The 27,809-nt window shown below is 43.2% G+C and overlaps 1 protein-coding gene across 4 annotated transcripts; it reads right to left on the bottom strand.

Annotated features, from left to right (window-relative positions):
- Window positions 1–801: 801 nt before the first annotated feature.
- Window positions 802–27,565, bottom strand: TRIM67 (tripartite motif containing 67). Of its 4 annotated transcripts, none has more exons than XM_044448601.1 (9): window positions 27,433–27,565; window positions 26,809–27,315; window positions 26,615–26,772; window positions 16,203–16,298; window positions 15,059–15,181; window positions 13,208–13,318; window positions 12,271–12,424; window positions 2,097–2,254; window positions 802–948 (listed from the first exon to the last, which is right to left on the bottom strand). In XM_044448601.1, the coding sequence occupies exons 1-9, from the start codon at window positions 27,563–27,565 to the stop codon at window positions 802–804; spliced, it is 1,587 nt and encodes a 528-aa protein (XP_044304536.1). The 4 variants fall into 4 exon arrangements, with proteins under 4 accessions (XP_044304536.1, XP_044304544.1, XP_044304552.1 ...); XM_044448609.1 differs by having other exon boundaries at window positions 2,097–2,242; XM_044448617.1 differs by lacking the exon at window positions 13,208–13,318.
- Window positions 27,566–27,809: the final 244 nt, after the last annotated feature.

Below are 27,809 nucleotides of genomic sequence, written 5' to 3'. Positions count from 1 at the left end.
CAGGAGCCCTGCTCTCCATTTTTATCATTCTTTGACTAAAATCTGATTCGGGCTGGGAAGACCATCAAAATAGAGCATACCTTCTAAACTGTCTTCTGCCCACTCTTTGCTCTTTCTAAGGTAGAACCACCTTGAATTTTGTAGCTTAAAATGTCATTCGAAAACCCAACTGAATCTGGAACGTTCAAGCAGATACCAGGTATAATTAAATCTCTAGGTTCACCTGGCGCTGTTGCTTCATTCTTTTCGGTGTCAGGTGAATACCTTTTTTCCCTTTTTATATTCTCAATATTTTAACACTTAATTGGTTTTATCTTTTATTTTATCATTATTTATTGGATGCAGTGTGTTGTGTGTTGTTTGTTGTGTTTGGTTGTTTTGTTTTTTGTTTCTTGTTTTTGTAAGCCGTCCAGAGACTTTTAGTATTGGATGGCATATAAAAATATTAAATAAATAAAACACAGATGAAGCACCTTTGATCAGACATGACAGTGGAGATGCAGCTTTGTATGGTGTTCGCCATCCCAAATAGTGTGCTGATTGCCATATGAAGCTGGGGACTCATCTGAAACCTGGAGTGTAAATGCCACCAAGCCCTGACCAAGTCTTTTTCTTTGTGAAGAGAGATGCATGGAAAAAAGCAAGCTGGATGATGATGCCAGGAAGGGGGTGGGTTTCAGAGGCAGAGCTCCACCCCCTGCCATCATCCAGCTCACCAGATTGGTTCAGGAGGAGAGCCAGACCCAGGAATAAGCAGAGTTCAGCACCCTGCTCCAGAAGGAGCTTCACACATTTCTGGAGTCACTCACCATCAGAGGTCTGTAAAACAACAGTCTTGCTATATGGCCCCACTCCTGAAGAATTAAAGGCTTTGACTCTTGCATTGTAGGTACTGTTAAAATGAAGACCATCGATAGTGCACAGGGTCTCCTTGCCAACATACACTTCCTAAACAATAGAGTTCAAACACTATTTTTAATCAGAGGTCTCATCATAGTTTCAAACATAAGTCACATGCAATTTCTTTTGCAGGAAAATGGTTACTGTAAGAGTCAGCAGCACAAAGTCAAAGTAATACTGAAAAGGCATCTGTGATTCTCAACAAAGTGTTAAAAAGAGATGCCTTCATTCTCTGCTTCCATCCCTAGAATGGCCGCTTTCATGTTACATCGCTAAAATCAACAGCACCTCCAAAGTACTCCTATGTAGGACAGCACAAAAGAGCTCCTTTGCTCTGTAAAGTTGCAGGTAGATCTGTTTAAGCAGTAGTTATGTTTTGGCATATCTATTGCCCCAGCACATATTTATAAGAGGAGCCCACAATTACTTCCAAAGAATGTATTCTGAGTAATTTATTCCAGCCTCATGTCTCCTCTGCAGTACATTTCACCAACAAAATGCACGTATTCATTGAGATGCTCACTCCTGACAAGACTCTGCTTAGCTACTTCTGCTCATTTAAGCATGAGTACCCTTTATTAGATGGATAATTATCACAAATGATAAATGGATTCATTATTATATGTTTTAATGTTGCTGTTTACTTAGTTATCATATTTATTGGACCATATCCACGGTTGGTAATTCATCAGCAACAAACACAATATGCTAGCTGGAAAGATGACTAGTGTAATGCAAAGCTGGCACAACCAAAAATTAGCCAAAAGTGCCACATTTGGAACAGGACAGGTAAGCAGAGCGCCTTTCCACTTATTTCAGAAGCAGCTGAATATTGCCCCCCACCCCACATGTTATCATTAATTATGTACCACTTATTAAGAGTATCATTTATTAGAAGGATCATTAAGAAGAGCAGGGAATGATTCATTAAGGATGAGAATCCTGGCACACTCCGTGTATTTTGTTTGTGAAATGGAAACAGAGAGCCCCATGTAATCCAGCCCTCCGCCTATTCCTGCACTCATTCCAGCCAAAAGACAATTCCTGCCCTTGGGTTGGGGATTCTTCTGTGATGGTGGAAAGCGTGAATTCAAAACATTTTCAGTTCAATACTGAGTAGACTCTTAGTAGGACAGGCTTTACAAGCGATTGCCCAAGAATGCCAGCCACAAATCAACAGGGAGAATCGGTCTCACTCGGAATTGGCCGCCATCTCCATCATCAAGTTCCAAGATGTACCCCTCCACTGGGTTGTGGCTGAAAGGAGGCATCCTCCAGGCCAGGGTCACACTGTTGTTTCGGGTACAGCACTTCTCCAGCTGCAGCAGCGGGACCGGCGGCACTGAAACAGAAACTAAGCAGAGATTAGTGCAACTCTGCCCTTACCCATCAGGCTGTGCATGCAACTGGAAGGCTCCAGAATCACAGCTGCAGCTCTCTCACCACTTAACCCTCTGGGGACTATTGTGGACCAGCAGCCCAGAGGATGGGTGCCAGCAGGTGGGCACTCTATCCACAGTGGCCGCAATCTGAACTCAAGGAACTGTTCGTGGTGCTGAAGCGATCTGGACTGCGGGGAGTGTTCAACACCAGGAAGGTTCAGACTAAAGCCCAGAGCAGATTGCTTGATTTCGACACTGCCCAGTAGCAAAAACTGCAGCACTCCACTGACACTGGCACTACAACCTCCACTGCTAAGGACCAGAGTCTTACGGCCAGTTCAGACTCCCCTGCCTTCCTCTCCTCTCCAGAGTTAAAATCCAGCCTGGGTTCCCCAGATAGCCACCCTCTTCACCTGCCCAAGCCTTTTCCTACTAACTATTGTTTGACTGTCTCCCAGCTTTTTTGCCCCCCCCCAAAAGATTGAATTACCTCTCCTCAGACTTGTAATAAGAACTTTATGCTGAAGTGTACCGCATTTTGCCCACAATCCTTTTGTACCACTAGAATACAGCCTCCAAGAGCATCTCTGCAGCAAAAGTTGTCCAACACTTGTGAATCGTGATGAATGTCTATGTCCATGTGAGGTTAGTGGGGCTCCTGGTCCATTACAGCTTTTGTTTTGAGTTTAAAGTAAGTTTTCCTTGGTGGTGGTCCTGACTTGGGGATTGAGTTTCTCACCACAGATAAAAGTCAAACAAAGCTGCAGTGGATTAGAAATCCCACTGAAAGAGGAATCACCAGCCTCCCTGGCCATATCTGGTAAAATGCTGAGCAATGAAACTTCAGCCAAGCTGTGATCCACTGGCGTCATGACACGTCGGATTTGTTTCAATGCTGCCTTGGAACCCTTCTTTTGGATTTTCTAGCTTTGGTGTTTGCTCAGCAATCACTGTTCACCCAGTAACCCACATCTTAAAAGAATGCTACTGAAGGTTCATAGGGCTTAGCAGCAGTGCAAAGCTAAAATGAACTTGGCTAACTTAGACCCTTGATTGTGATCACACACACTCTTCTGCTGAAGGCAGTTTTGATTTTGCAAATAACTGGTGCAGCACTGGGACTTCCTAGAGCAGGGCTTTTCTTTCTGGCTGGAAAAACATCACCTTGTGATACTGAGCATGCTGGCATTTCTGTGGCATAACTAAGTATGGTGGAGCATCTTTCATGTTTCTCTCTCGGATAAAATGTGGCACAAAGCTTGTTTCATGTGTCCAGAGACAAAATCCTCACTGATTATTGAATTTCGTATGTAAAGGTGAATTTCAGATTAAGATGGCCACTATAGATATGGCATCCTCTTCCTAGGATTTTATTCTGTGAGAATAGTGTGTATGGAACCTGCCTTAAAAAGCACACCCCTAGCCTTGGAACAAGGCCGCATTAGGTGGAGTTTCATTAAACCTAAAGCCTGGTCTTAGGAAGGAGACATGTCAGAGCAGAAGTGCTGCAGCTGAAGCTGTCATAATATAGCAGAATGAATCTATCCATGTAGACACTTGGACACCCATGCAATAGTAACATATTGGCTCAAGAAGCAATGTATACGTTTACAGACAGCTCAAATCATGGAAGCTGAAAGAAGTACCTTATTTATATTGCCTTTCCTTACATCTCAGTAAAAGAATGGGTCAGGCTGTACTATCAGGAACTTTCATATGCATAAATCAATGCCTAATTATGTGTTTGTGTCTCTAAACACTGCTGTGTTAGGCTGCTATAAGTCTCATGCTTAAGTCAATTGCAAAATTCTTTCACACTGAAATCGCAGACCAGGCCCTGAATGTGAGTCATTTTAGGGACAGATAGAGCTGTGTTGGCTCTCTTGGCCACCTGAGGCAGTTGTTGTGGCTTGTAATGTTGCCTACAGAGCACCTATGGCTAACAAAATTCTGCAGGTAATAAAATTCAGGGTGCAACTTTTTTTAGCAGACATACTGCCTCAAATGTGCTGTAAGAGAGGCATCAGAGCTTGACCCTCCAGAGTCCCAGTTTGAGATCCCTGGAGCCTCATAGCTAGTCAGCTAGCTATTGTGAGCTCTACTGTTAAATCACCAATAAAAAGGTTGCAAATATCCAAATCAGTTAAGGATTATGTTACGTACTAATGTGCCATTCAAACACTAAGTCACAACACCACCCATGAAAGTGTTTCTCAAGGAAAGCTAAATAAACATTTTCTTTCCCTATCATTTGCTACTGATGCGAATAAAAGTTTAAAAGGGAAGGTTATGCTACCAGTAGCAAGAAATGTATTCGCATGTTTCTGGGGCAGGATGACCTGAACATCTGCTTTATTCTCCTTAGCACAGACACTGAGTAGCTACGTACGGACAGATGTTCACTTCTTGGTGAGCTGTGCAAGCTCAGTAAGGTTGGATAAGGAGGAAAATTCAGGGTTTAATAACAACAGCAACCCTCAAACTTCAACTCATCACTGACAAAATGCATTATGCATTTCAGCTTAAAGCTATCTGGTGTAATTAATTATTAGATAATATGAATTATTAATTTAAGATTAAAGTGAACTTCCCTGAGCAATCAAATAATCTACAGCTCATCACAAAACAGTGTCCCCTGTCTCCATTCTCTAGCATTTTACAAGCTATTAGCTGGCCCCTTCTCTTATGCCCAGCTTCTGACAAATCTCACAACCTTCAGCAATGACATGTACAGAAATGCATCTCTCATTCAGTTAGGGGGCTACAGACATTGCACAATCTGTTCCATCTATGTTTTGAGGACAGTTGGATGCCTTTCATTCTGCCATCTGCTCATTAACAGCATCGGATTTTGCACACATGTATTTGTATGGATCTGTGCAAATTCATAGTTGTGCATTTGGACACACACAAAAATCACAAATTCCACTCAACCCATGCAAATCCTCTCCCTATCTATCATGTTATGCTTTCACCTATGGAGGAAAAGAAGCATTTTTAGTCAGTGCTTTTTTATTTTCTGTGTTTTCCTACAATTAAATTTCAGAAAGTCACAGAAAGTTATTAAAAGAGTTTAATAACTCTTTTAATATTAAAAGAGTTTGCAAGTCCACAGTGACTCAGGAAAAGATGGTCCACTGGAGAATCGGTGGGTCAGATTCTTCAAATTCAAGCTCATTTGAGTCTGTTCCTGATTTCTCCCATATCCCTACTTGCAACAGAGGGCCAGCTCTCTCTACTCAGGACCATCGCCACCCTCCAGAGGGGGTGCTGAGGGAAGGGAGACAGCTAAAACCTCCCCTGCACAACTCCCTACTGGCACCCATTACATTAGCATGTGCCCTTCAGAAAAGCAAGCAGTCAAGGAGTTCTCTTATGGCACACTGCTGCCACTAAACTACTTTTCCAAGTTACTAGGACAGGGTGCTGCATTAGCTGTGGCAGTAAGGAATTGCTCACCTCATTAAAACTGCTTCACCCCGTTGGATCAGGTTGCCTCTCCTCCCTATTCACTGCTTGTCCTGATGAATCCACCCCGCCCCCTTGATTATTTAGTGTACAGAGAGACAGGGAAACAGAGCTGTAAGTAATACATTAGCATCACGCGTACTCTCAGAGAACTTTGCTATGCAAGGCTGTTTATCTGCTGGATCTACTTTTGGCTTCATCACAGAATTATGAGCCAAGCAACACACAAAGAGCATTTCCTTTCCTAGTTTTCTGCTACATAACCTCTAGGTGGTACAGTGCTATAGCAAAAGAAAGAGCACCCAGAAATACATAAGAAGAAATAACATTCTGTTTCACTTCTTTCAATAATACTGTACTTGCCCTGCCATGCGCAAAACACCCAACCCAAAACCCTCACAATGCTCTTTAAAAACAGGATCAAAACGGGAAGGATACAGTGTTGTCTAAAAACCCACAAGCAATTGTGTGCAGGGAATAATGGATGTACAATGACTGCCTCATACAGAAAAGCCCAGAGAGAGCCTGCCCTAGCCTGAGAAGACAGCAGCAGGTTTGAAAGTGAGATGTGGACATAGATCCCAGCATTATGCATGGCAAAGGGGCTAGAGATTGTTTCTGAAGAACAAGGCTAACCTTCAGGATGAATAGAATCTCTGTTTATGGCTAATAATTACAGGATACCCACTTCGATGGAAACAGCATTACCCCTTCTGCAGAAGAACCATTTTAGTTTCTAAGGGATCTCTGTGCTGTTCTCTGTTTTAGTCCGAATTGCTATGTTGCTTCCATACAGCAGTGCATATTGCACTATAATCTCCTATACTTATTGCATGCTTTTATGCCGTGGGGCAATGTTTGAGTGGACACACAGGCAGAGCATTCTCTGTGTGGCATCAGGAAAACCTCTTTCAGGGCTTTGGAACCTGAATTTGTGCACAGATGCAATCAGTGGCAGCAAATGCAATCAGTGGTAACAAAACAACAGTGCATCCTGCTCCAGCCTGGACGCCAAACAAACAAATACATATTCTCACTTCCAGGACACATCTTCTGCTTCCATAGTGCCGGTTGAGACTTCTGCAAAGTTGCACAGAGCAGCACAGCTGAACAAGTCTGCGTTTGCAGGAAATTATTAAAAGGCTGTCTAATTGTTCACAGCCGTGCTGGTTATGTACAGATTGAAACTACCATCAAAATGTTTCTAAATAAATGACTATCTAAATGGCCAGGTCAAAGACGACTGGGAAATGAAAGGGAGTGGTTGTTTCCTTGCTACTCACAGACCCACCAAAGGTGAAGAAGAAGCTGAAAGGTTGCCAAGCTACTTCTGCCTGTTGAAATTATGCCCATATTCAAATATAATAACAGATAGTCACTTGTCAACAGTGCAAACACACCACAGAGCAGGGCCCACCATAAACCATTCAGAAAGAAAAAAAAATCAGAACCAAGAGGCAGAAACTGTGGGCACACAGTGAGCAGGCTGTGGCGTTCCTGTGGCTTCTGAATGAGGAGCAAGTTAAATGAAGATGGAAAACTGCTAACACAGAGATGGGCCATACTGAATCAAAGCTCTTTCTCTAGCTTTCCATACACAGACAGAGTGCAGAATCCACCAAAAGTTCACATTCAGCATTAGTGTAGGAATGTCCCCTGGTTCACGCAGGGTAGCAAAAGTAACACAAAGAGTCCGTTTCCCTTGTGCTAGCCTCAGATAAGCTATCAGAATCTTTACATATGTAGGAGGCATGAGATCTTTTTGAACTAAGATAGCCTACTTACTTAGGAGTGGACCCCATTGCATTCAGTGGGTCTATTTATGAGTAGACACACATAGGATTGCCCTGTCAGGATTCACCTGATTAAAGATAGTGGAGATTGTTCCAGATTCCAGATTGTTCCAGGTTGTCATGTTCTGAACTCTGGTGCACGAAGCTCATACTATACAGAGGTACCAGACAAGTACTATAATAGCAGAAGTCCAGATGGGGTGGTCACTATTTGATTAGGATCCAATCCAGTCCTCAGTCTTCACCAAAGTATGAAATACTCTGGCTAAAACTCTCTATCTCACAGTCTAACTTACTTCACAGGGCTCTTGTGAGGATAAGACAGGGAAGAAGAGAATCTTGTCTCTTCAGAATTTGGATGGCGGTGGAATAAGGGCGTAACCAGAAAACAATATTCACGTCTATGCTGAGTGGGGCTCTAGTTTACATGTGATTGCTATAATGAGTAATCTAAGCCCTGGTTAGGAGAAAGATAACAGCAGGGTGTTGTGAGGTAGACTCAATTCTTTTATCTCATGTCTTTGCAAATCCACCCTCATCTGTAGCAAGACATTGCTTAGGGTGGTGTTTAGAAGAGCACTGAGATTTCACAGCTCTGTTAAATTTCTCTTGTACTTATCCAAATGGGAACTATCAAAAATGCTTCTGGCAGTGGCTTCATTACTATAACCCATTTAGGTCAAGACACAGTACCCTGTTGGCAGGCAGATTTTTGCCTTTAACTACTCATTTAAATTCAAGCATTTTCTCTTGCCCCTCCAAGGATTTAACCATCAAATTAGCTGACCTAATTGCTTTAGATTGAACCTTTGGAACTCAGAATTAAGCCTACTGAAATCAAATGAACTTTGGCTGAACAGAACTCAGAAATGTATAAAACATTTCTGTAGAGGTAGATGCCAAGGGCATTCAACTATGAACCATGAAATTCTCACCAGCAAAAGTCTTCTTGTCTGCAATTTGACCTTATGTGTTTCATCAAAGAAAATTCACCCCTTCTTGCCTTTCAATTCCTTTAATTTCAAATTTTCTCCTTTTGTTCCTGCACTGATCTTTGGCCACACTTGCATCATACAGATTCAAAGAAGCAGGATCAAAGAATGATCAAGGGATAGAAAAATACAAGGGACAAATGGCCCAATGACTAGAGTGAACTTAGTCCACATGTAGTCAGTATAATGTGCTGGGCACCATTTCTCTTACTGTCATTAACCACTCATACTCCAGGGAGGAACTGTAGTTTAGTGGCGGAACACAGGCTTAGCATGCAAACATCCCAGTTTTCATGCACAGCAGCTCCAAGAGGCCTAGGAAGAAATCCAGCCTGAAACCCTAGAAAGCCACTGCCAGTCAGTGTCTACAGTACTAGGCTAGATGGATCGAAGGGCTGATTTGGTAAAATGGCAGTGACTGGAAATGGCTGTTCTCCCTATTAGTTCCAGAAAGGTATATATTGCACTATATTAGCTTTCCCCAGCTGGGTGTCATCCAGATATTCTAGACCAGGGGTCGGCAACCCGTGGCTCTGGAGCCGCATGTGGCTCTTGAATGCCTCTGCTGCGGCTCCGTCGCTCGCATCACAGCTGCTGCCGATCCGCGGCCGCCGCCAGCCGATCCACAGCCTGTGCCAGCACAGCGCTTGGATAAATCAAAGAAAAGAAAAGTTTCTGAAGAAAACCAAACGTTTAATGATACTTGAGTAGATTCATTTGCTTTTACTGCTGAGGAACTTATGGGGTTTGCTGTTTAATGCATGCAGCCCTTTAGCACTGACTTTGACTCTGCAGGAAGCTGTTCTCCTATTCAAAATATATGAAAGGAGCCCTACTAGTTTATAATGTAAGATTAAAAATAATAGTTTTTAGTGACCGAACAAGAGCTGCAGCTAAATCATAATGAAGATATACATAGCATTAAGGTGAAAAACGATATATGCAGTGTTATCTTCATTTTAGATGCCAAAAGGGCTTTGCGGCTCCTGGTGTTTTCTTTTGTGTGGGAAACGGGTCCAAATGGCTCTTTGAGTGTTAAAGGTTGCTGACCCCTGGCCTAGACTAAAACCACCATGCTTGATACTTATGTGTCCATGCAGGTTGGAGCTATTGGGAGTTGCAGTCCAAAACTTCAGGAAGTCACCAGGTTGGGGAGGGTGCATTATGGCATTACAGAGATTTGGCTATTGGGCAGTATAGAGGTATAACAAATGAATACATAAAATAATAGAAATATAAAGGCATGGTGCTATACTATTCTTTCACTTTATATTCAATCAACAAAAAATTTGCCACTTTAAGACCAGAGCTGAGGCTCTCTCATGCTAGCTCAAACTCACAAAGCCAGGAAATGGGAAGCTTAGGCTGATGCCTGAACAGGTATGTTCCATGATCATTGCTAATGCTCCACAAGTCAAATATTGTGTTTGCTGACAACTACACCTCCATGCACCCTTTCCTTTGGTCTTAAGTCCCAAACCCACACATGCTGGATGGAGTGCCCTGGACCAGCAAATATTATCCTGATTCTGTACAGCTGTATAAAGTATCTGAAATTACTATATTGCTAGAAGGATCTTGCTTTGAGTTGAGCCTTACCCATTTGTTTCTTGTAAGCAAGCACTGATCATGGAACATATCATACTTTACAATATCATTACTGATCATACATACTGTCTTCATATTTCAGTTCTCATGCTCACATGACTCCTCACTTTCTTCCTAGCTTTGCATTCAAGCACAAATTAAATTTTGGAGAATTAAAATTCTGTGCATCTAAAATGTGAATGCTTTGCAGTGCAAACCAAGGCACATTTAGCCATAAAAATATCTGTCAACTTCCAGACATGCTCCCTGGGGAAGGCTGGAAATTGTAGGGCTTTTTAATTTTGTTGAAACATGCATAGGATTCTGAGTTTAGACTTGACAAACTTTGCCTTGTTTCGATATTGTTAGGATCAACTAGGGGTTCACATAAGCTGTCAACTTTCAACTGCTGTGAGACTTTCAATAACAGTTGTCGAATAAGGTCATATGTCAGCTATTAAATGCTGTCCAAAGCTAAAATGCTATATTGAATATAAATGCTATTTCACATCAGATATAAATACAAATACTTACACCAGCATATAGCAACCATTCAAATTGCCAAATACATGTAAAGACTTAGCTATCAAATACTATTAAATATAAACTTCTGAACTTAAAAACTAAAGAAAATATCAAATACTGAAATCATATATCATCTGATGTATAATTCTGACATCCAAAATAAAATGTTCAGATACTTAAGAGTATCTTAGCGAATATCCAACACCAAAATGCAGGCAGGAAAAAATTAATGTTCAATCTGCATTTAAAATAAATCTAGCATTAATTGCATCTGGAGGCATTTTTTTACCCCAGACAAGGCAAATGGTACGTATGAAAGGTCTTTTTCTGGCTGAATGTTTCAGCCAGGAATTTTCAATCAGCATAAGAGTGGCTTTCAGCAAGTACAGGTAATTAAAAATTTAATCTTTCCTGACACTATGCATTAATAATCTGCAAAACAAAGGTTAATGCATTGACCTTGTCTCTGTATAAAAATAGTTAGGTCTGTGTGCTTTAAACCAACATAATAAAGCTTTCCTTTACATGGATTTTAATATTCTGTTTGCCTTTCAGAAAAGACTTAGATGATCTGTACTTCACTATTTTATGTACATTTACATAGGGTCACAAAAGTACCCTGCAAAAGGATTCTTATGCAGATTGTAGCAGACTTTTGTTACACCAAACTTGTTTATAGAAATAAAATTGTAAAAATCAGGAGGCTGGAATTTGTTGATATTTTGACTAGGCATATTTTGATGAAGTCTTACAAGGCCTACACAATGTAGGTCTACTTCTGTATAAATCACACAATGGAATGTTAACCAGGGGGACTCCAGAGCACCAAAGAAGCAAGATAAAGAGCAAATTCATTTCTGCTCTAGATCTATATAATTCCATGCAGTTCTACCACACATTTCAGTCTGTAGCAATGTTTTTTTTAGTGCAATCCTGTACATGTCTACTCAAAAGTAAGACGCACTGAGCTTAATAAAACTGACTGTCAAGCAAGATGGTATAGGACTGAAGCTTTACAAAGGGATTAATCAAAAACAGGGAGAATAATTCTATCAATGGTTACTAGTCAGGATGACAATATGGACCCTCTCTGTTCAGCAGTAGGAGTCCTCTGGTTTAGGTTGTTGGCAACAGGGCCACTGGCTTCATGTTCTGGTTTGGGTTCTTTCTACCTCTGTAGAAAACAGAATACTAGGCTAGATAAGAGTTTGGCCTCATCATCCTAAAAACATAGGTTATGTTGGCAATTGATTTTTAATTACTGAACTTACTCATTTGCAGTGTTCACAAATGGAACAAAGCTATTTTTAAAGGTTGCAGCTATGTTTCCAATCTTTTTCACTTTAGAAAAGAGCAGATGGTCCCAGTTGGAAGGCTTTAAAAATATTCTCAGATATCTAGTGATGTCTAATATTATTGTCTGAGCTCATTAGGGTCATGGGAAGAGAGGCCAGTGATGCTCAACCCACCACAGAAAATGGCTTGCATCTGAATAAGAGACTTTCCATCTCTGAGGCCTGTCTCAGCCTCAGCCCTGCTGTTGAAATCCTGGCGTAAAAGAGAGCAGTTGAGAGCGAGAATAGAAAAGAAAAACAAAATCAATCTACAAAAGCTCACCCCTACATTTCATCTGAATGAAGTCCAGCTGATGAATTGACTGCAGCAAGGGTTCACTATCCAAAGTCAGATCAAATTCAGCTGACACTTTTGGTTCCAGAGCTCCTTTGACCCACTGCTCCTGAGACACTTGGACACGTTTGATTAAAGCATCTGAAATCTAAAAGGGAAGCAATTAACCTCTGGCCTTCAAATATACAAAGCAAGCTACAGAGCAATCTGTCTGAAGCAGGGGCGTTGTGAAGCACTGAAAAATCTGGGGCTCAGGTCAACAGGACTCAGATCTGCATATGTTACTTTATATCTATGTAGGCAAAATTACAAAATGCTTTAGAGGAATAATTTGCATTTTGCAGGACACAAACCCAGCCAATTAATTTTTCATCGAATTGCCTCAAATACAATAAATTATAGCATGAACTAATGCTTTGCCCAAACCATTTGAAATCTCAGATAAATATATATTCTTCATAAAATAGTTTTAACCTACACTCTGTTTCACATCATCCCAAACCAATGGAAAACGGTTTTGTCCTCAGCTTAATTACCATGGAGAGGAAGGTTTTGGTTGAGGGTGTTGCAGCATGTAGAAAGAAGAGAGTGAATTTTTCCCTTTTCAGCTGCCATCCTAGAAAAATGCTGAGTGAAATCAAAGGGGCCGGCCTACCAACACCTCTGATCAGAGGTGACTGTGACTGAAAGGCTTGTGGCCGCAGGACTCAAAACTGAGAGTTATTGCTCCAGCCTTTATTACAGCCACCAAGTCCCAAGACATCTACACCAAGCGGTAATTTCTTTTTCCTGTGTTCATGGAGAGGAATGGCACATCATGAGGAAATATGGGGGAAATTACAGAGATGGTGGAGTTAAAATGATCAGTTCAAAACAATGCCATCGTTTGTAAAAGTGTACTCATTTATCTCAAAATCAGAAGACAAAATACCTGCAAAAATCCAGAAGGATCATTTTCTTTGATTACTTCAAGACAATACTCCATGAGCCCTGTAGACTGACGCAGTTTCAAAGTGCAGTGATTTATCTGGTCCCATACAACCTGGAGAGGGAAAAGTTCTGCATGTAGTGGATGACAGTCCTTAATTCCACGGAATTAAGTAAATCATTTCAGAAGCAACCAGAGAAAGCAGTTTGTTAAGCTGCATATGCTTTAGCATCCATTTTGATCCTGTGCCATCCACATCACTGCCCCCCCCCCTTATTTCTTCTGCAATATAAATGTGGATAATTAGCTTGACAAGACATCACCTGCAGCAAACCTCCATTTGCAGGAGAAGTGAAATGTTCTGCACTCATTCCTGTTCACCACTGAATATGCTCAAGCAAATGGGTGTTTGTTTTGTTGACCTTGCAACCTCTGACTGTCAAACCCATGATCGAAAGTAACTAAATTCCAGTGGCTTAATCAGGAGTAGCTCTGCAGATTAATGCTACTACAGCAATAAATGAAGAACTCCAGATGAAACCTACACGCTTATTTTCATTAATTAGCATTCGTTTTTTCTAAGAAACATGCACTGTGCCTCTGAATATGCTGGGAAAAACACTGGAGTGGGATATTGCTCCCTTCCCCTACCCCTGGGACTTCCCAGTGGAAAATAGGATGCTTGTCTTCCTGGGCCTTTGCTTTTATCCAACAGGGCTCTTCTTGTGTTCTGCTCATAACTTTAATGGTGCCAATGAATTTGGTTAGTCTGTATTTTGCTTTAAGGCAACACATTCAAGAAATTGTAACCTGATTAGAAACTATCGTGAATGAAGGTCTTTGTGGTTGCAGGCACACAAGAGCCCAGAGCATCCCTCAGTTTTTATGGCATAGCCATGCTTTTGGGTTGATCACGACTCTTCTTAGGCTGTTCTTATTTACAGTGACTCAGAGGCAGGGGCATCATTCAGTACCAGTTCTCCAAACTCTGTCTGGGATGGGACTAGATATTATGGGGAAAGCACTGAAGTTCAACCTTTTTCTTCTCTTGTCATGCTAATGCATGGTCCAGGGACGTTTGCAGGGGGAAATCATTCAAGGTAAACCGTGGGTTCAGCCTTTCCTCTACCTACTCATTTCGCCATGCAAATACCCTTTAGAGCATTAAAACTCAACATGTTCAGACACTGAGAATAAACTCAACCAGAGGTAGTGAGAGGTGCATAGGGAGGGGGGACTTGCAGAAAATCACCTACAAGCACAGGATGAGTTAATCTGTTGGCATGGGATCTTCCTGGCCTACATTCCCCTCCTCCAAATTTACCATATAGCCTTGCATTTATGCTTATCCCAACAAATGTAGTTTCAAAACATTTGCCAAGATAACTTGGCATTTGTCTTCAGTCTAATGCACAGGTGGACCATTTTGGTCAGTGGCAACTGGTGGCCATTACAACTGGTTGGGCTGAGGCTGGAGAGTTATTCAATATTCTACTAAGATTGTTAGAGGATGGTGGAAGAAAGTCACACGTGGCACTCAGCACCTGGATGCCTACACTGGAGCAAATATACCTATTTGTGGGAGGAGTTCTCTGCCACAGCAGGTGAGGAGAGGCGAAGGGATGCTACCTCACAAAATGGCCTTTGGCATCCAAGGGTTCTGTCCTTCAACACCCATCCATTCTAGCCAGCATAAGGCAATGGCAAAGATTCATGGGAGTGGTAGTTCAGAACATGCAGATCAAAACACTTGGTTGCCCATCCCTGATCTTGTGTATCTTGGCTTGAGCTCAGGACAGTTTCTCAAGAGAGTCTGTGCACTAATGGGTAGTGCTGACGGAGGTGTTTGCTCACCTTTAGCTTGTGCTCACGCTCTTTGGTGACTTTTGTGAGCAGTTTTGCTTTCTGACGAGTCAAAGCATCCACCAAAGCATCACACTGAGCCACTAGACAAGCTTCATAATCCAAGCCATTTTCCTGGAAGGCAACATGAAAAAGAATAGAGAAAAGCTCATTTCTATAGTAGAACACTTTATTTATTCAATGGGTTGCTAACATTTCGTTTTTCTGTCCCTTTCTAAGGGGTTTAACTTTCTTGATTCTTTACAAGTTGCAGCATTAACAGCTTGCTGTAAAAGGTTTACCAGGATGCCAGAAGACATAGTTCACGTCCTCAGTTTGGAGAAATGTTACTATAAAACAAACTTAGAATTGATACTGGAATCCCAACTGTGATCTATTCTACAATCACCTAGTCATTATCTAGTGGCTATAAGATAAGATTGGATAAGACTGAGAGGAGGAGAAATATTATGTAACTGTTCCTTGAAAGGAAAAACATTGGGATATGAAGCAGCAGCAGGAGAAGAGATTAGGCCTTAAATGAACCAATTCAATATACACTGCTCAGACTAAAATGCCAATGAGAACACAGTTATCTGTCAAATGGGAGTCCTCAGCTCAGAAATTGCATCAAAGATATGTCTATATAGAAAATTCTGTACAAAAGTGTATATTTTGTACACTGTGTACAAAAATCTGTACTGATTTGTTGGGTTGCTTAAATTGCAGATTGCTGTGGAAATTGGATAAAATGAATTTAGGACCGAAGACATGCAAACGCTCTCTTGGGTTGCTACATATTGAACCTCTGCCAAATGTGGCGCTGCTCAGGAGAACTGGCCCCCCACACTGCACACTTAGTCTCAATATACAGGTACATAAGAAAAAAGGTGCTTCATCAGGCTTTGATGCACTCTGTTCTAGCACTGTTGAAATTTCAAAACAGTGATCAGTATACTCTCTTCTGCCAAAGCATGTGGGCCACAGCTTAGCACAGAATTAGATCTAGCCCTGGATTGTGGCTTTTAGCATTAGTTCAAGTTAAATCCTTAATCATCCCATTGAAATCATCCAGAAAGCTATGAAATATGCTTAGCCAATCATTTTTGTAAGGGCCACTCTACAAAATCCCAAGCAGCTAGAAGCTGGTAAGTACCTGTATCTGCTGTAAAATATTTTTCAGCTGAACCAGAAATTCTTTTGCTTCTTTTGCTTTATCCGAAATGCCATTTAGAGCCTGAGAAAGTTGCGCCTGTGAGAATGAAAGGTCCAGTGAAACAAAAGATAAAATTATGGTTATCCTTTACAATTAATACTTAAAATACTTACTTTCTATCTTAAGCATTCCAACACTTGCTAGAATCAGGATTTTATTTAAAGAAAAAATTCAAGAGATATTAACTTTCCAAATTCTTCTAATCAATGATTATTTTTGTCCTGTTGACACTGTAAGGCATTAATCCTAAACTCCTGGGGAGAGCAGGTGAGGGAAGCACTGGATTGGATGGGTGGTGAGGTACGGTAGCCAACTGGCCACTTTACACAATGCACAATGTACTGCGTTATGACTCATGATTTGCTATTGTCATGTGAGAGTATGGCCACAGGCTTGCAAGAATCTGCACACCATCAGCTATCTGGAAAAGAAATGTTTACCATTCCTGCAGTTTATGGTAGCTTCAAAATTTGGAAGATTGACATCAGTCTCATTTTGAAGAACAGATAAATAGATTTATTGAAGAATGAGCTTTGTTTACTGTGTTCTCAAATAATACGTTTCAAATGACTGCTAGCCACGTATCTTCTTCTATTTGTTAGAATAGCTTTGTTGGTTGATGTGTCTTCATGTGTATACAATACGGTCCTCTGTTTTAAGGCATCCTCTATTTGATAGGCTGACCAGTCCAAGAAGCAGGAGCCTTTAAGTAGCCCATTGGCAGAGTGACCACAGACTTAGGAAAGGATACAGCTCATCTGGTCAGCCTTCTCCACTATGGTGAGATGTTTTGCTTTTCTATTTAAATTATAGCTGTTATTTCTAAATTTACTCCTATACATGTCAGTTTGCATGTGCAAATTGGCATCTTCTTTTATCCTCTCTTTTTGATAATAATGTTCCTCTTTTTTGGGGTGGGGGGGAAGGAGTAAATGGCTACCCAAGGGGATGCCCTTTCACTGGAAGAAAGTGGTTTCTACCAGAGGCTGCCCTAATACTTCAGTGGAAAACTCACTGCCATGGCAACTCCAACAGGACAACTCAAAGGTTGACGTGTGATGTCCTGATGCATGATTATGGGTTATTTATGGCTTAAACAACCCATAGTTAACCTGACAATTTATTGTCAGGTTAACTCTGGGATGTTTCACCCATTGGGCAAGGTATCCCATTATGATAACCAACACTGGCAATAAGCCACAGTAGTTGATTGTTTCCCAAACAACCCATGGTGCCCCTGACCAATTGAGCTCTCTGTGGGTCGTCCCCCCCCCCCCCCCTCCCCCCCCCCCTTCCCACCGGGGTGGGGGCAGTCGGGCCGAACCACCATTGTCCCCCCCACCTTCCCTGATTTCAAGCCCCAACCCCCCCCCCCCCCCAATCACAACTGGGGATTGCTGAGTTGACAGCTGATGCCCTCCAAAGTGTGTTAGCAGTGCTCTGGAGAGGCTGCCACTGGTACAACACTCCACATCTTTTGTAGTACATTTTTTTAATCATCTGTTTATCCTGATTTGTGCAAATGTGCGCTTGTGTGGCTTCCCAGATCCAAAATGGACACCCTCACTGGGACAGTGTCCAGGAAGGCATCTGCTGTCAAAGTGCACCCAGGGAAGCTGCAAAGATGTTTATTTTTCATTTTGCTTTTTCCTGAGAGCAAAAGGCAAGCTGTTAATAGAAACTAAAATCAAAAGAAACCAAATCAAAGTGATCTATTTGCTTGTGAAAGGTGGTGGCCAGCAGATCACCCCCTCCATGGCAAGAACTTCTACTGATTTTGTGTTTTTGTTGCTGTTGTGGCCAGACTTTGTCAGACAGCCCATGGCAAGCCACCAGGGTGAGCTTGAAAAGAGTGGCAAGGGGTTTTCCTGCTTTTGCTTAGCTGCTCATTCACTAATTCCTAATGCTCATGATGGAGAGAGTTATCAGGACTGCTGAACCCACAGCCTATGTGGGTACAAAAATCATGAGACTCTGCCATGGGTTGTCATGGGGGCTTGTTGCCCATGAACAAGCTCCACCTGCAGGACATTCACAACCTGGACTACATGATGACCCACTGTGGCTTGGCTTGCAAACCATCCAGAGAGGTTTGACTATTGGGCAGTGCTGAAATAAATGCATATATAAATAAACAGGTTGTTGTTTCATGAAAACCATGTCATGGTGTCCAGATTCACATGTAACACGCACAGCCTCTGAATTGGCTGACTGGAGGTGGATTGTGCAAAGCTGCAGTGACTTGCACATGGCATGCAACCCAGTTAATCATGGACCGATAATTAACCCACAACATATGTTAAAGGTCACATTCACTCACAGGACATTCCATGGATACTTTACAAGCTTTTCCCTTTCTGTACCAGGCCTACAGATAAATACTGTCCTTCACATCACACAATGGATGATGGAATAATCTATTAAACCAGGAAGGCAGAAATGCAGCATTAATTTGGACACCGTTCCCTTCAACAGATAATGTCATCATCTGTTAGACTGGGTGGGTGCCAAGGGTGCTGTTCTTTTCCCAGCTCCTCTAATGATGACAATTTTAGCAGCAGAATAAGCCATTGCTAATGTTTCCCCCCAGGATCAAATCACACATGACTCTAAAAGCATCTTTGAAACTCACGCTTTCATTTTTTCCCCGCAAACTAATGACAGCAGCCCCTCAAGACCCAGTCCAGATTAGCACCATAACTCAGGGGGTTTTTCCTTCCCCTTGAACCATTTTGTCAGTGAAATTCTGCCCTGCTCAAAGCTACTGTTTGCTACTATTTTCAGACTTTGCTCCCAAAACCCAATTCTTGAATGGTGGGCTAGGTCAACCACTAGATACACGCTGCCTTTTGTTTTGCTTTTCCTGATATTATTTTCTGCTACAATCTTCTGCCAGTCTGTTGGCTACGTACTATCACAAAAGAGCTAATGCATCTTGTAGTCTGCCAGGAGCTTCCTAGAAAACAAAACAGCTAAACAGCTGACTACAACCTTGTACATTGCCATAAACTTTCTTTGCAGCCCACAAACACTTTTACAAAATATTGAATGGGTTTTCCGGGAAGCTCAGTTGTCACATTGCATGTGCCATTGCCAGAGAGCACAAGTCTGTCAAATGTAAGCCCCACTGACTTACTACCAGGTAAGTGTATATAGGATTGCAGCCTAAGAGTACAATCTTATGCCTGTACAGTCCTATAACTCCCAGCATTCTTCTGCCAGCACTGTAGGAATTTGTTATGCCTACACACATGTAGGATTGCACCTTAAAGCAATTAATATTTCCTGGCTGAAGCTATTTCCCCCAGATTTTTCTTAGCCACTTGCATCTGGCTCCATCAATAGCATCACATGCAAGGAGGGGCTCCCCACTGATTTGACAAAGCATTAATTCCACTTTCCTTCCTCGGATAAGCATTCATTGTTTATTCTGTCTGTAATAGCAGCAAAGGATTAATATTTATTCATATTGATTTTCCTTGCATGAACTGGTCATTGATTGCAGCTTACAAACTGCTGACTATGGGAGGACTACTGAGGCCGGCTTTCTACAGCTGAGAACCCGTCTCCAAAGAATGCCGAGACGTGGCTCATGAAGGCAATTTTGCCGGCAGCGCTGCCATGCAGGGACGATATTTTCTTCCACCTCAGTTGCTCTTCCCTGTTTCCTCTGAACTTGGCTGCAATCCTCATGGTAGCCAGAAAGAATTGTATCTTGAGCTCACCAATATACTGCCCTTTATTAGGACTGATCCTGATAAATTAGATATTACAGGCTGCTGCTTTTTGTACGTCAATGTGTGCATGTGGACTCAATACACACACAGAGAGGGATCAACACCCCACCACAATGAAGAAGAGCTCTCATGAGCTTGGAAACCATTGAATTATTACATAAATTGATATTGACATGGCTTCTAGGGAATGACTTCTTGATTTTCTCTATTGCAGGGGTGGGCAACTTGTGGCCCTCCAGTTGTCCTGGCCTACAACTTCCATCATCTCTTACCATCAGTTATGTTAGATAGGGCTGATGGGAGTTGTAGGCCAAAACTTCTGGAAGGCCACAAAGCCAGCCATCAACTCTCATTCCAGTAGAATAAATGACTTTGCAGTAGCAGAAACAACCAAGTGCCCGAACAAAACAAAGTGTTGGGAGATCTCTGCTAACACCATTTAAGATTGTGGAAAGGCACCATTGGATATTCCCCCAGGTTGCCTACCTGCCATCTATTGAGTGTTCTCTTCTTGTAAAATTAAATATTTCAGAACTCAGCCACTGCAATCTTTGCTGATGCTATTAATAAAAGTATGTGCACCATCCTTCCGAATCTGGTGGCCTCTGGATGTGTTGAATTGTAGCTTGTGGACAACTTTCTTTCCCATGGAAGAACTGTGCACACAACTATGTTCTTTGTATGTTGGTTGGTATTTCTAGAGCAACCACTCTCACTGCTTAATTAATACATTTGAATGGTGACGTTGCTTCTGTGGCAAGTGATAAAGGCTCTGGCTGTTAAACACTTTCTTCCCTTATTTTTATTGTGAGCTTGGAATTCACATGAAAGTGGTCCAGGAGCCATTTGGGATCTTTGTACCATTGTTTAAGATCCATAGATCTGGTCTAATTTGGTGTTCTTGGCAGAATCTTCTGAATCCCAAAACTGTATCTTCAGAGGCTGCATTATTCAGACTATAGTGTCCGGAAGTGGATAATAGGCTACAGTGAGGTTTCTCATGACAAAAGTGTCTGCAGGACATGGAATTCCTATGCATGGAATTATAAAAGATTTTCCCTTGCTCATTTACGCCACCCACTTACTGCTTATATCTACATAGCAAATGTGCATCTACTTCTTCAATGGCTTCCAAAAATTTCAGGAAGTTATTTCAGCAAAGGAAAAAGACATATGGGCAGGAGGAGGGATCCATTTGCCAAATCGTGGTAACGAGCATATGTTCCAGATGGGTGCCTGTGTTCTGTCCCCTCCCACAACCATATCCATGCGAGAACCCATAAAACCTGATGAAAAGAGTGACCCAGTTCAGCCAATCGCACTTTAATTTATGTTTTAGTCATTAAAGGCTTGAAAGGCTATGAAGCAGGGAGCCTCGTGGCAGGCATAAGTCACCGCAGCCAGTTTCAAATATTAACATACAGTTTACTTGAGAAAGAACACACAGCGAAGCTGCGGCGCATCACACTTTCACCCCACCAAGGATATTGCGCATGGATAATGAACGCTTACAAGAGCACAAGATAATCACTATTATCACAAAAATCCGATAATTGTGTGTTTCACTTTATAATCTCTTTCCAGTATTTGCAACAAAAGCATCAAACAGCATCGGAAAACACAGCAATTCTTTCTTGAAGCAAAGTAAACTTGCAAGTTACACAGACTTCTGGCATTCAATTTTGCAATTAAAATAGAGAAGTTATGTGAAATTGTGCCTTGATCGACCTATCGTTTTATGCTAAATGCTTTAAAAGATTGTTTTGATCTACTGTTATTCAAGGTGTAATTTAAATTGTTGATGGCTCCTCCCAAATATCCTAGAATATCATTGTTTTTATGAGCAGCCTGCTGAATGTTAATCAGTATTTTTGCAATTTATACAGCATTACAAGGCCCGATCTCATTTGTCATTGCAACATCCTATCCCACTATGATATCCCAATAATTGTTTGCCAGTGGGCTCTTTGGATTCTTTGGAGCCCAAAGAGCAAGAGGGAAGTGAAATGAGCTCTCTTGCCTCCTAAACTAAGTGTTCAGCATTTGTATAGTGCTGTGTAGCTTCACATACATTATGTCAGTAAACATTACAGCAATCCTGTAAAGTAGGACAATACCATACTCCTTCATTGTAAATGCACCTGCTGGAAATGTGGTGAGCTAAAATGAAAAATGGAAGCCTAGTTATAGGGTGCTTCCAGATTGTGCCTTTTTTGTGCTATTGCCCTGCCTCATTTGTGGGATTTTACAAGCTGTCCAGATATTGTCATCTGCCATCGACAACCCTCCCATGTTCCTCCCCATTCTTGTCTGTCTTGTTCCATATCACCAGAAATCCTTTAAGGAGAGCAAGGCAGAGCACCTGCAAGTGCGACCATCAGTTGGAAACAATTATAGTCAGGTGAAGACTGAAGCAGGAAGTTCCTGATCCACCCGTTGTGGTAGGATCCATACTTAATCATACTTAGAGCAGACTTATTGAAATCCATGGGTCTTAAGTTAGTTGTGATTGTCTTAGAATCCCACTCATTTTAGTGGGCCTCCTCTAAGTGTGACTAAATTTGATTTCACCCTATGGGTCTTTGAGCCACCACCCTGCGCTAGCTTTCAACATCCTTTGCTATGAATTGCACTCAGCGTTCTCAAACCTTTCTCATCCCAGATCAGTTCCTGTTGTTACATTAAGCAAAGAGTCCTGCTGTGCTAACATCAAACTCCCTATATATCTGATGGAAATTTAGGGGATAATTCTGTTATTCATTTCAATTAGAGTCATACCAGGGGAAATACAGTGGTACCTCGGCTCACGAACGCCTCAGTTCACGACCAAATCAGGTCGCGAACAAAATTTCATTAGAAAATTGACTCAGGTTGCGAACTCCGCATTGGGTGGCAACCGCGATTGCGGCCATCTGCCCACCCCACCCCGAATGGGGAGATGCCGCGATCATGCTGGGTGCGGGGGCGGGGGAGATGGCCGAGATTGCGCCCGTCTTTCCTGCAGGAGCGCAACCGCGATCTCAGCCATCTCCCCCCCCAGCATGATCATGCTCATCTCTCCCCCCTGTGCGCCCACATTTGCGCCCATCTCTCCCCCCCACACGCCCGCAACCGTCTCTCCCTCCCCCAGTGTGCCCACAATCACGCCCATCTCTCCCCCTCCCTCCCCCAGCGCGCCAGAATGACGGGCGCGTGCAGGGATGACAGGCATGATCGCGGTCGTGCTGGTGGGGGGGGGGCGGGATGGCCGCGGATCTTTGTTGCTCTTTGTCACTTTGCTTCACATTTTTCTGATTTAAAAAAATAGTTACAGAACGGATTAACCTTATTTACAATGAACCTTATGGGGAAATTTAACTTGGCTCATGACCAATTTGGACCATGACCAGAGTCCTGGAATGGATTAAGTTCGTGAGCCAAGATACCACTGTACTGAAGAATTCTGCCCACGTGTAAGAGATAGTGTTATCTTAATATTGCAGTTATTCTCAAGTTGCTTGCAATTTTGCAATAAAAAATGGGTTACTGCAAAATTGATGTCTCTGATTGGAATAGTGTGACTGTATCAATGTATTTATAGCCAGAGTGTAGTGGTATAGCACATGTTTGTAAAAGAACCCAGGCTCAATTCTTGGTATCTCCTGGTGGGGCTGGAAAAGAGCTCCATCTGTAATCCCGGAGAGACAAGACTATCAACATAGACCAGCCTTCCCCAACCTGGTGTCCTCCAGCTGAGTTGTACTACAGCTCCCATCATCCTCATGTGGCATGGCCATTGACTGGTTAAGAATATGGGAGTTGTATTTCTCTGCATCTGCAGGATGCTAGTTTGGTGAAGAACATAAGAGCCATGCCATTTCTGACTGAGGGTCCATCTAGTCCAGCATTCTAGTCCAGTGTGGCCAACAACCCCCCCTACAGACCCCCCTACAGGACATGAGTGCAACGGCACCCTTCCAGCTGCAGCAAAACCAGTCCCAGGGGCTGCTGTACCATGCATAACGTATACATAATTTAGCAATAAAAAGCACTTCATCAAAGTGCAATATGAATAATCAATAAATACTTGGTTGGCCTTGCTTCCCAGCAAAAGATGGATGGGCTTAATTGGTTTTCAGATCAATTTCAAGATCATCATGTTCTGCTTAAGACTAAAGAAAATATAATTGGATCCAACTTAAATCATTCTAATACTATACTAGAACACTACCTCCCAGATAACTATCAGCTGTGCCCCTTTAGTGAGATAGTAAAAGTCAAATAATGTTGTTCAAATTCTAAAGCTTTATTGAATGTCTAATACTTGGATGAGCTGCAAGTGTTAAAAATTAATAAAAGAGCAGGAGGAAATACTGTGCATGGACCAATCACTTATTTCTAATCCTTTCTCCAAATCATCCCAATTATTTAACAGAAAATTATTTATTCCATTCCAATCCTGCAATTAATGGTTGTTCTTGATGATCAGAAATGGACAGATCAATGAATGTTCATCTGTCAACAGAGATAATTGTATTTTTGCATGGACTAATTTGCTTGCATGCTTTTAAAGGGTTGCAGAAGTCCTTCTACAGGAAAATTGTTGCAAGTACCTTCCTCACAAAATACTCTATTGATCAAAGCTTTTCTAAAAATCAGATACACAGAGAATTAAATAAAGATAAAACTCAAATAAAGACAGTTAGAAGTGCAAAGACTGGATAATAAACATTTCAAACAAGAGAAATGAAAATGCCTTGTAAAATATGATGTTCTTCATCTGGTACTGCAAAAGGCTCCAGGTGAGCCTCTTGCATATCCATTAGAATGAATGAGACTTAATGTAATAATGGATCATTTAAGTCCCATTTATTTCTAAGGGTCATCACAGCTTGGGAATCCTCTTGGCGTCAGCTTGGTTACTTGAGGCTCAGGTGGCCTCAATGACATCAAGGGATTTCTACCTGCTTCTACTAGCCAGCCTAGCTACTCCCTTATCTGGACAGGAATAGCCTGGTTTCACTTAGACATGGGTTGGTAACCTGCAGGTTAAATTACATGGTACATGGAGCTGCTCTTAACAATTGCTCAGAAGCTTCCGTTTAGCATTGAAGTTTAGCAATTCAGACTAAGAACTAGGCCAATAGACCAAGGTCTGGTAACTTCTCGTTTGGATTACTGCAATTTGCTGTACATGGGGCTGTCTTTGAAAATGCTCTGGAAACTTCAACTGACCCAGAACAGGGCAGCAAGACTGTTGATGGGGACTGGCTCATGAGAACACATTATGGCAGTCCTCTTCCAGCTACACTAGCTGCCAACTGAAGTCTGGGTTCGATTCAAAGTGCTAGTATTAACATTCAAAGTCCTTATATGTCTTGGAGCCAGGTTATCTGAAGGAGCGTATCATCCCATATGTACCTACCTGGACTCTAAGATCATCTTTGGGGGGGGGGGGTCTTTCTTTGGGCCCCTCCACCAAAGGAAATAGGATGCATAGCTACCAGGACAGCCTTTTTGGTTGTGGCACCTCCTGTGGAATGCGCTCCCCAGAGAGGTCTGCCAAGTGCCTACTTTGCATTCTTTTTGGCACCAGGTGAAAAACTTTTAGTTTCCCAGCAGTTTAACCATTTAATTTTTTAACTTTAATTTGAATGTTGCATTTTTATCCTGTAAAGCTGCCATGCCTCTGCACTGATTCAGTTGCAATTGCTGTGGTTTTGTTGCTTGATATTAAATTTTGTTGATTGTGTGTTTTAAACTTTTGTTAACCTCTCAAAAAGCCTCAGCTATTGGGCAGTTAAATAATTAAAATGGTCCAAGCATACAGCACTAATTTTGGCTCATTTGCATTTGCTGACTGGATGCTTCTGAACCCAATGCTAGGTGGTGTTTTTATCATATAAAACCATACATGGCTTGAGATCACATTGTCTGAATCTAAACTAACATGAGCAACAACTGAAGTCTTGTTCCAAGTATCACCTCCAAGGGAGGTTCAGGGGGTGGCAATGAATGAGAGGATCTTCTCAGTGGCAGCTCCTCAGCTGGGGAATGAACTCCCCACTCAGACCTGCCTGGCACCAACTATATCATCTTTTCAGTGCCAGGATAAAAATTCCTTCTCCCAGGCATTTAATGGCATTTATGAGTATTTAAGCCATGATGGAATATTTATGGCAGTTGTTTTAAAAGGTCTAGTTTGTAATGAAATTGTTTTAGCTGCCAAACTGTTTTTAAGTGTTATATAATGGAAAAATTATCTTTTTGTGCCCTGTGCTTTCTTTTTCTTTTTTTTTAATGAAGAGAGCTTTGACTATTGGGTGGGGGGGTATAGAAATAAATAAATAAATAAAAGTGGCACTAACGTTGGGCACAACCGCTGCAATCTAGAGCTGAGTATTGGCACGCTCAACATAGTCTTTCTGAAACTAAAATTAAACGGGGCTAAAATTTTGTTAAAGGGGTACTTTCCTCACTGACTTCCGGTACTTATTTAATCTCTAGCACCCAGCATTCTGATTGGCAGGAAACTTTGAGCTGGTGGCCATGATTCGTTCTACTTTTCCCGGGAGTAAACGCCAGCAGGGCAGGCGGGACGAAACCAGCAGACATGGGGCGCTCCCCCTGGCTTACCTTGTGCTGCTTCCACATGGCTCCTAGGGCCTTCACCTCGTGCTTGGCGTGCTTGCCTTCTTCCAGGCACTGGTAGCAGACCGGGTTGCGGCAGGTTACGCAGTACATGCTGTAGTTCTCCAGCTCGTGATCGGTGCAGGTGGGGGGCTTCCGAGCTGCTCCCGCGGGCGCCTTGCCCGCCCCGCCGCTTGCGCCAGCCGCTCCGCTGGGGGCGCCCTGCTGGCTGGGCGGAGGCACCAAGCGGTGCTTGGCGAAGGGCCCCCGGGACGGGTGGCACTTGACCTGGCAGGCCGCGCAGTAGAGCACCTCGCACTGCTCGCACATGACAGCGGCCGCCTCGGGGGGGCTGCGGTCGCACAGCTGGCACTTGGCGGCGGCCGAGACGGCGGCGCGGCCCTGCTGGTAGCGCTGCACGATGGCTTCTAACAGCCGGTTGCGCTGGAAGCCGCGCAGGCCGCGGTGGTCCAGCGAGGCGCTGCGATGACACTGCGGGCAAGTCAGCGAGGAGCTGGTGCTTCCTCCTCGGGGCGCCGCCGCAGCTGCCGCCGACGAGCCCGGAGGAGGCGGAACCAGAGGCAGAACCCGCACCCCGTTGGGAGACTTAAGGCTCGGGGTGTAGGAGCCGTAGCCGCTGTCGGTCTCGCTGTGCAAGCTCAGCTTGTCCGCGTGGTCCGCCCCGCTCCCGCCGCCGCCGCCGCCGCCGCCGCCGGCTCCCCCAGGCCCGCCGGGCCCGCATTCATAGTCGAGGGAGGCTGGCCCGGAGGCAGCCCCGGGCCCTGGTGCCGCCGCAGGGCCCCGCGGATGCAGCATGGCGGGCAGGTGCTGCTCGGTCTCCGGCGTCTGCACGGCGATCGTGCGAGCGCAGGGCAGGCAGACATTGTGCGAGCAGGGCAGGATGATGGGCTCCCGGAAGAGCGACCCGCATACGGGGCATTTGAGCTCTTCTTCCATGGCTGCCGCGGACCTCTTCGGGTCCGAACAGCGGAGCGGGGTGGGATGGAAGCGATCAGCGCGAAAGCGGCGGGCAAGAGCCAGGCAGATCGCTGCTCTCACTGGCGCCCTTTCCCTCCATCTTACGCCTTCGTCCTCGTTGCTTCTCTCCCGCCGCCGCCGCCGCCGCTGTTCCTGCAGCTGGAAAGATGTCGGACAGGAGTCAGATTTCAGCACCTCGGCAAGGTGGACAGCTCCTAGGCGG

This window comes from Varanus komodoensis, unplaced genomic scaffold, assembly GCF_004798865.1.
Source record: "Varanus komodoensis strain SLA01 unplaced genomic scaffold, ASM479886v1 scaffold1, whole genome shotgun sequence".
Taxonomy (NCBI): Eukaryota; Metazoa; Chordata; class Lepidosauria; order Squamata; family Varanidae; genus Varanus; species Varanus komodoensis.
Note: the sequence above shows the minus strand (reverse complement) of the source record. Positions and strands in the feature narration are given on the sequence as shown.

Bases quoted from the DNA above. Each gene is read 5' to 3' on its own strand.
- TRIM67 (XM_044448601.1), bottom strand. From the start codon at position 27,565: ATGGAAGAAGAGCTCAAATGCCCCGTATGCGGGTCGCTCTTCCGGGAG. The intron at 27,316-27,432 runs TGCCCGCCATGC...GAGCCGGCGGCG, and splicing joins GCCGGAGACCGAGCAGCACC to GCGGCGGCGGCGGCGGCGGG. The intron at 26,773-26,808 runs GCGCAAGCGGCG...CGCCCGCGGGAG, and splicing joins CGCCCCCAGCGGAGCGGCTG to CAGCTCGGAAGCCCCCCACC.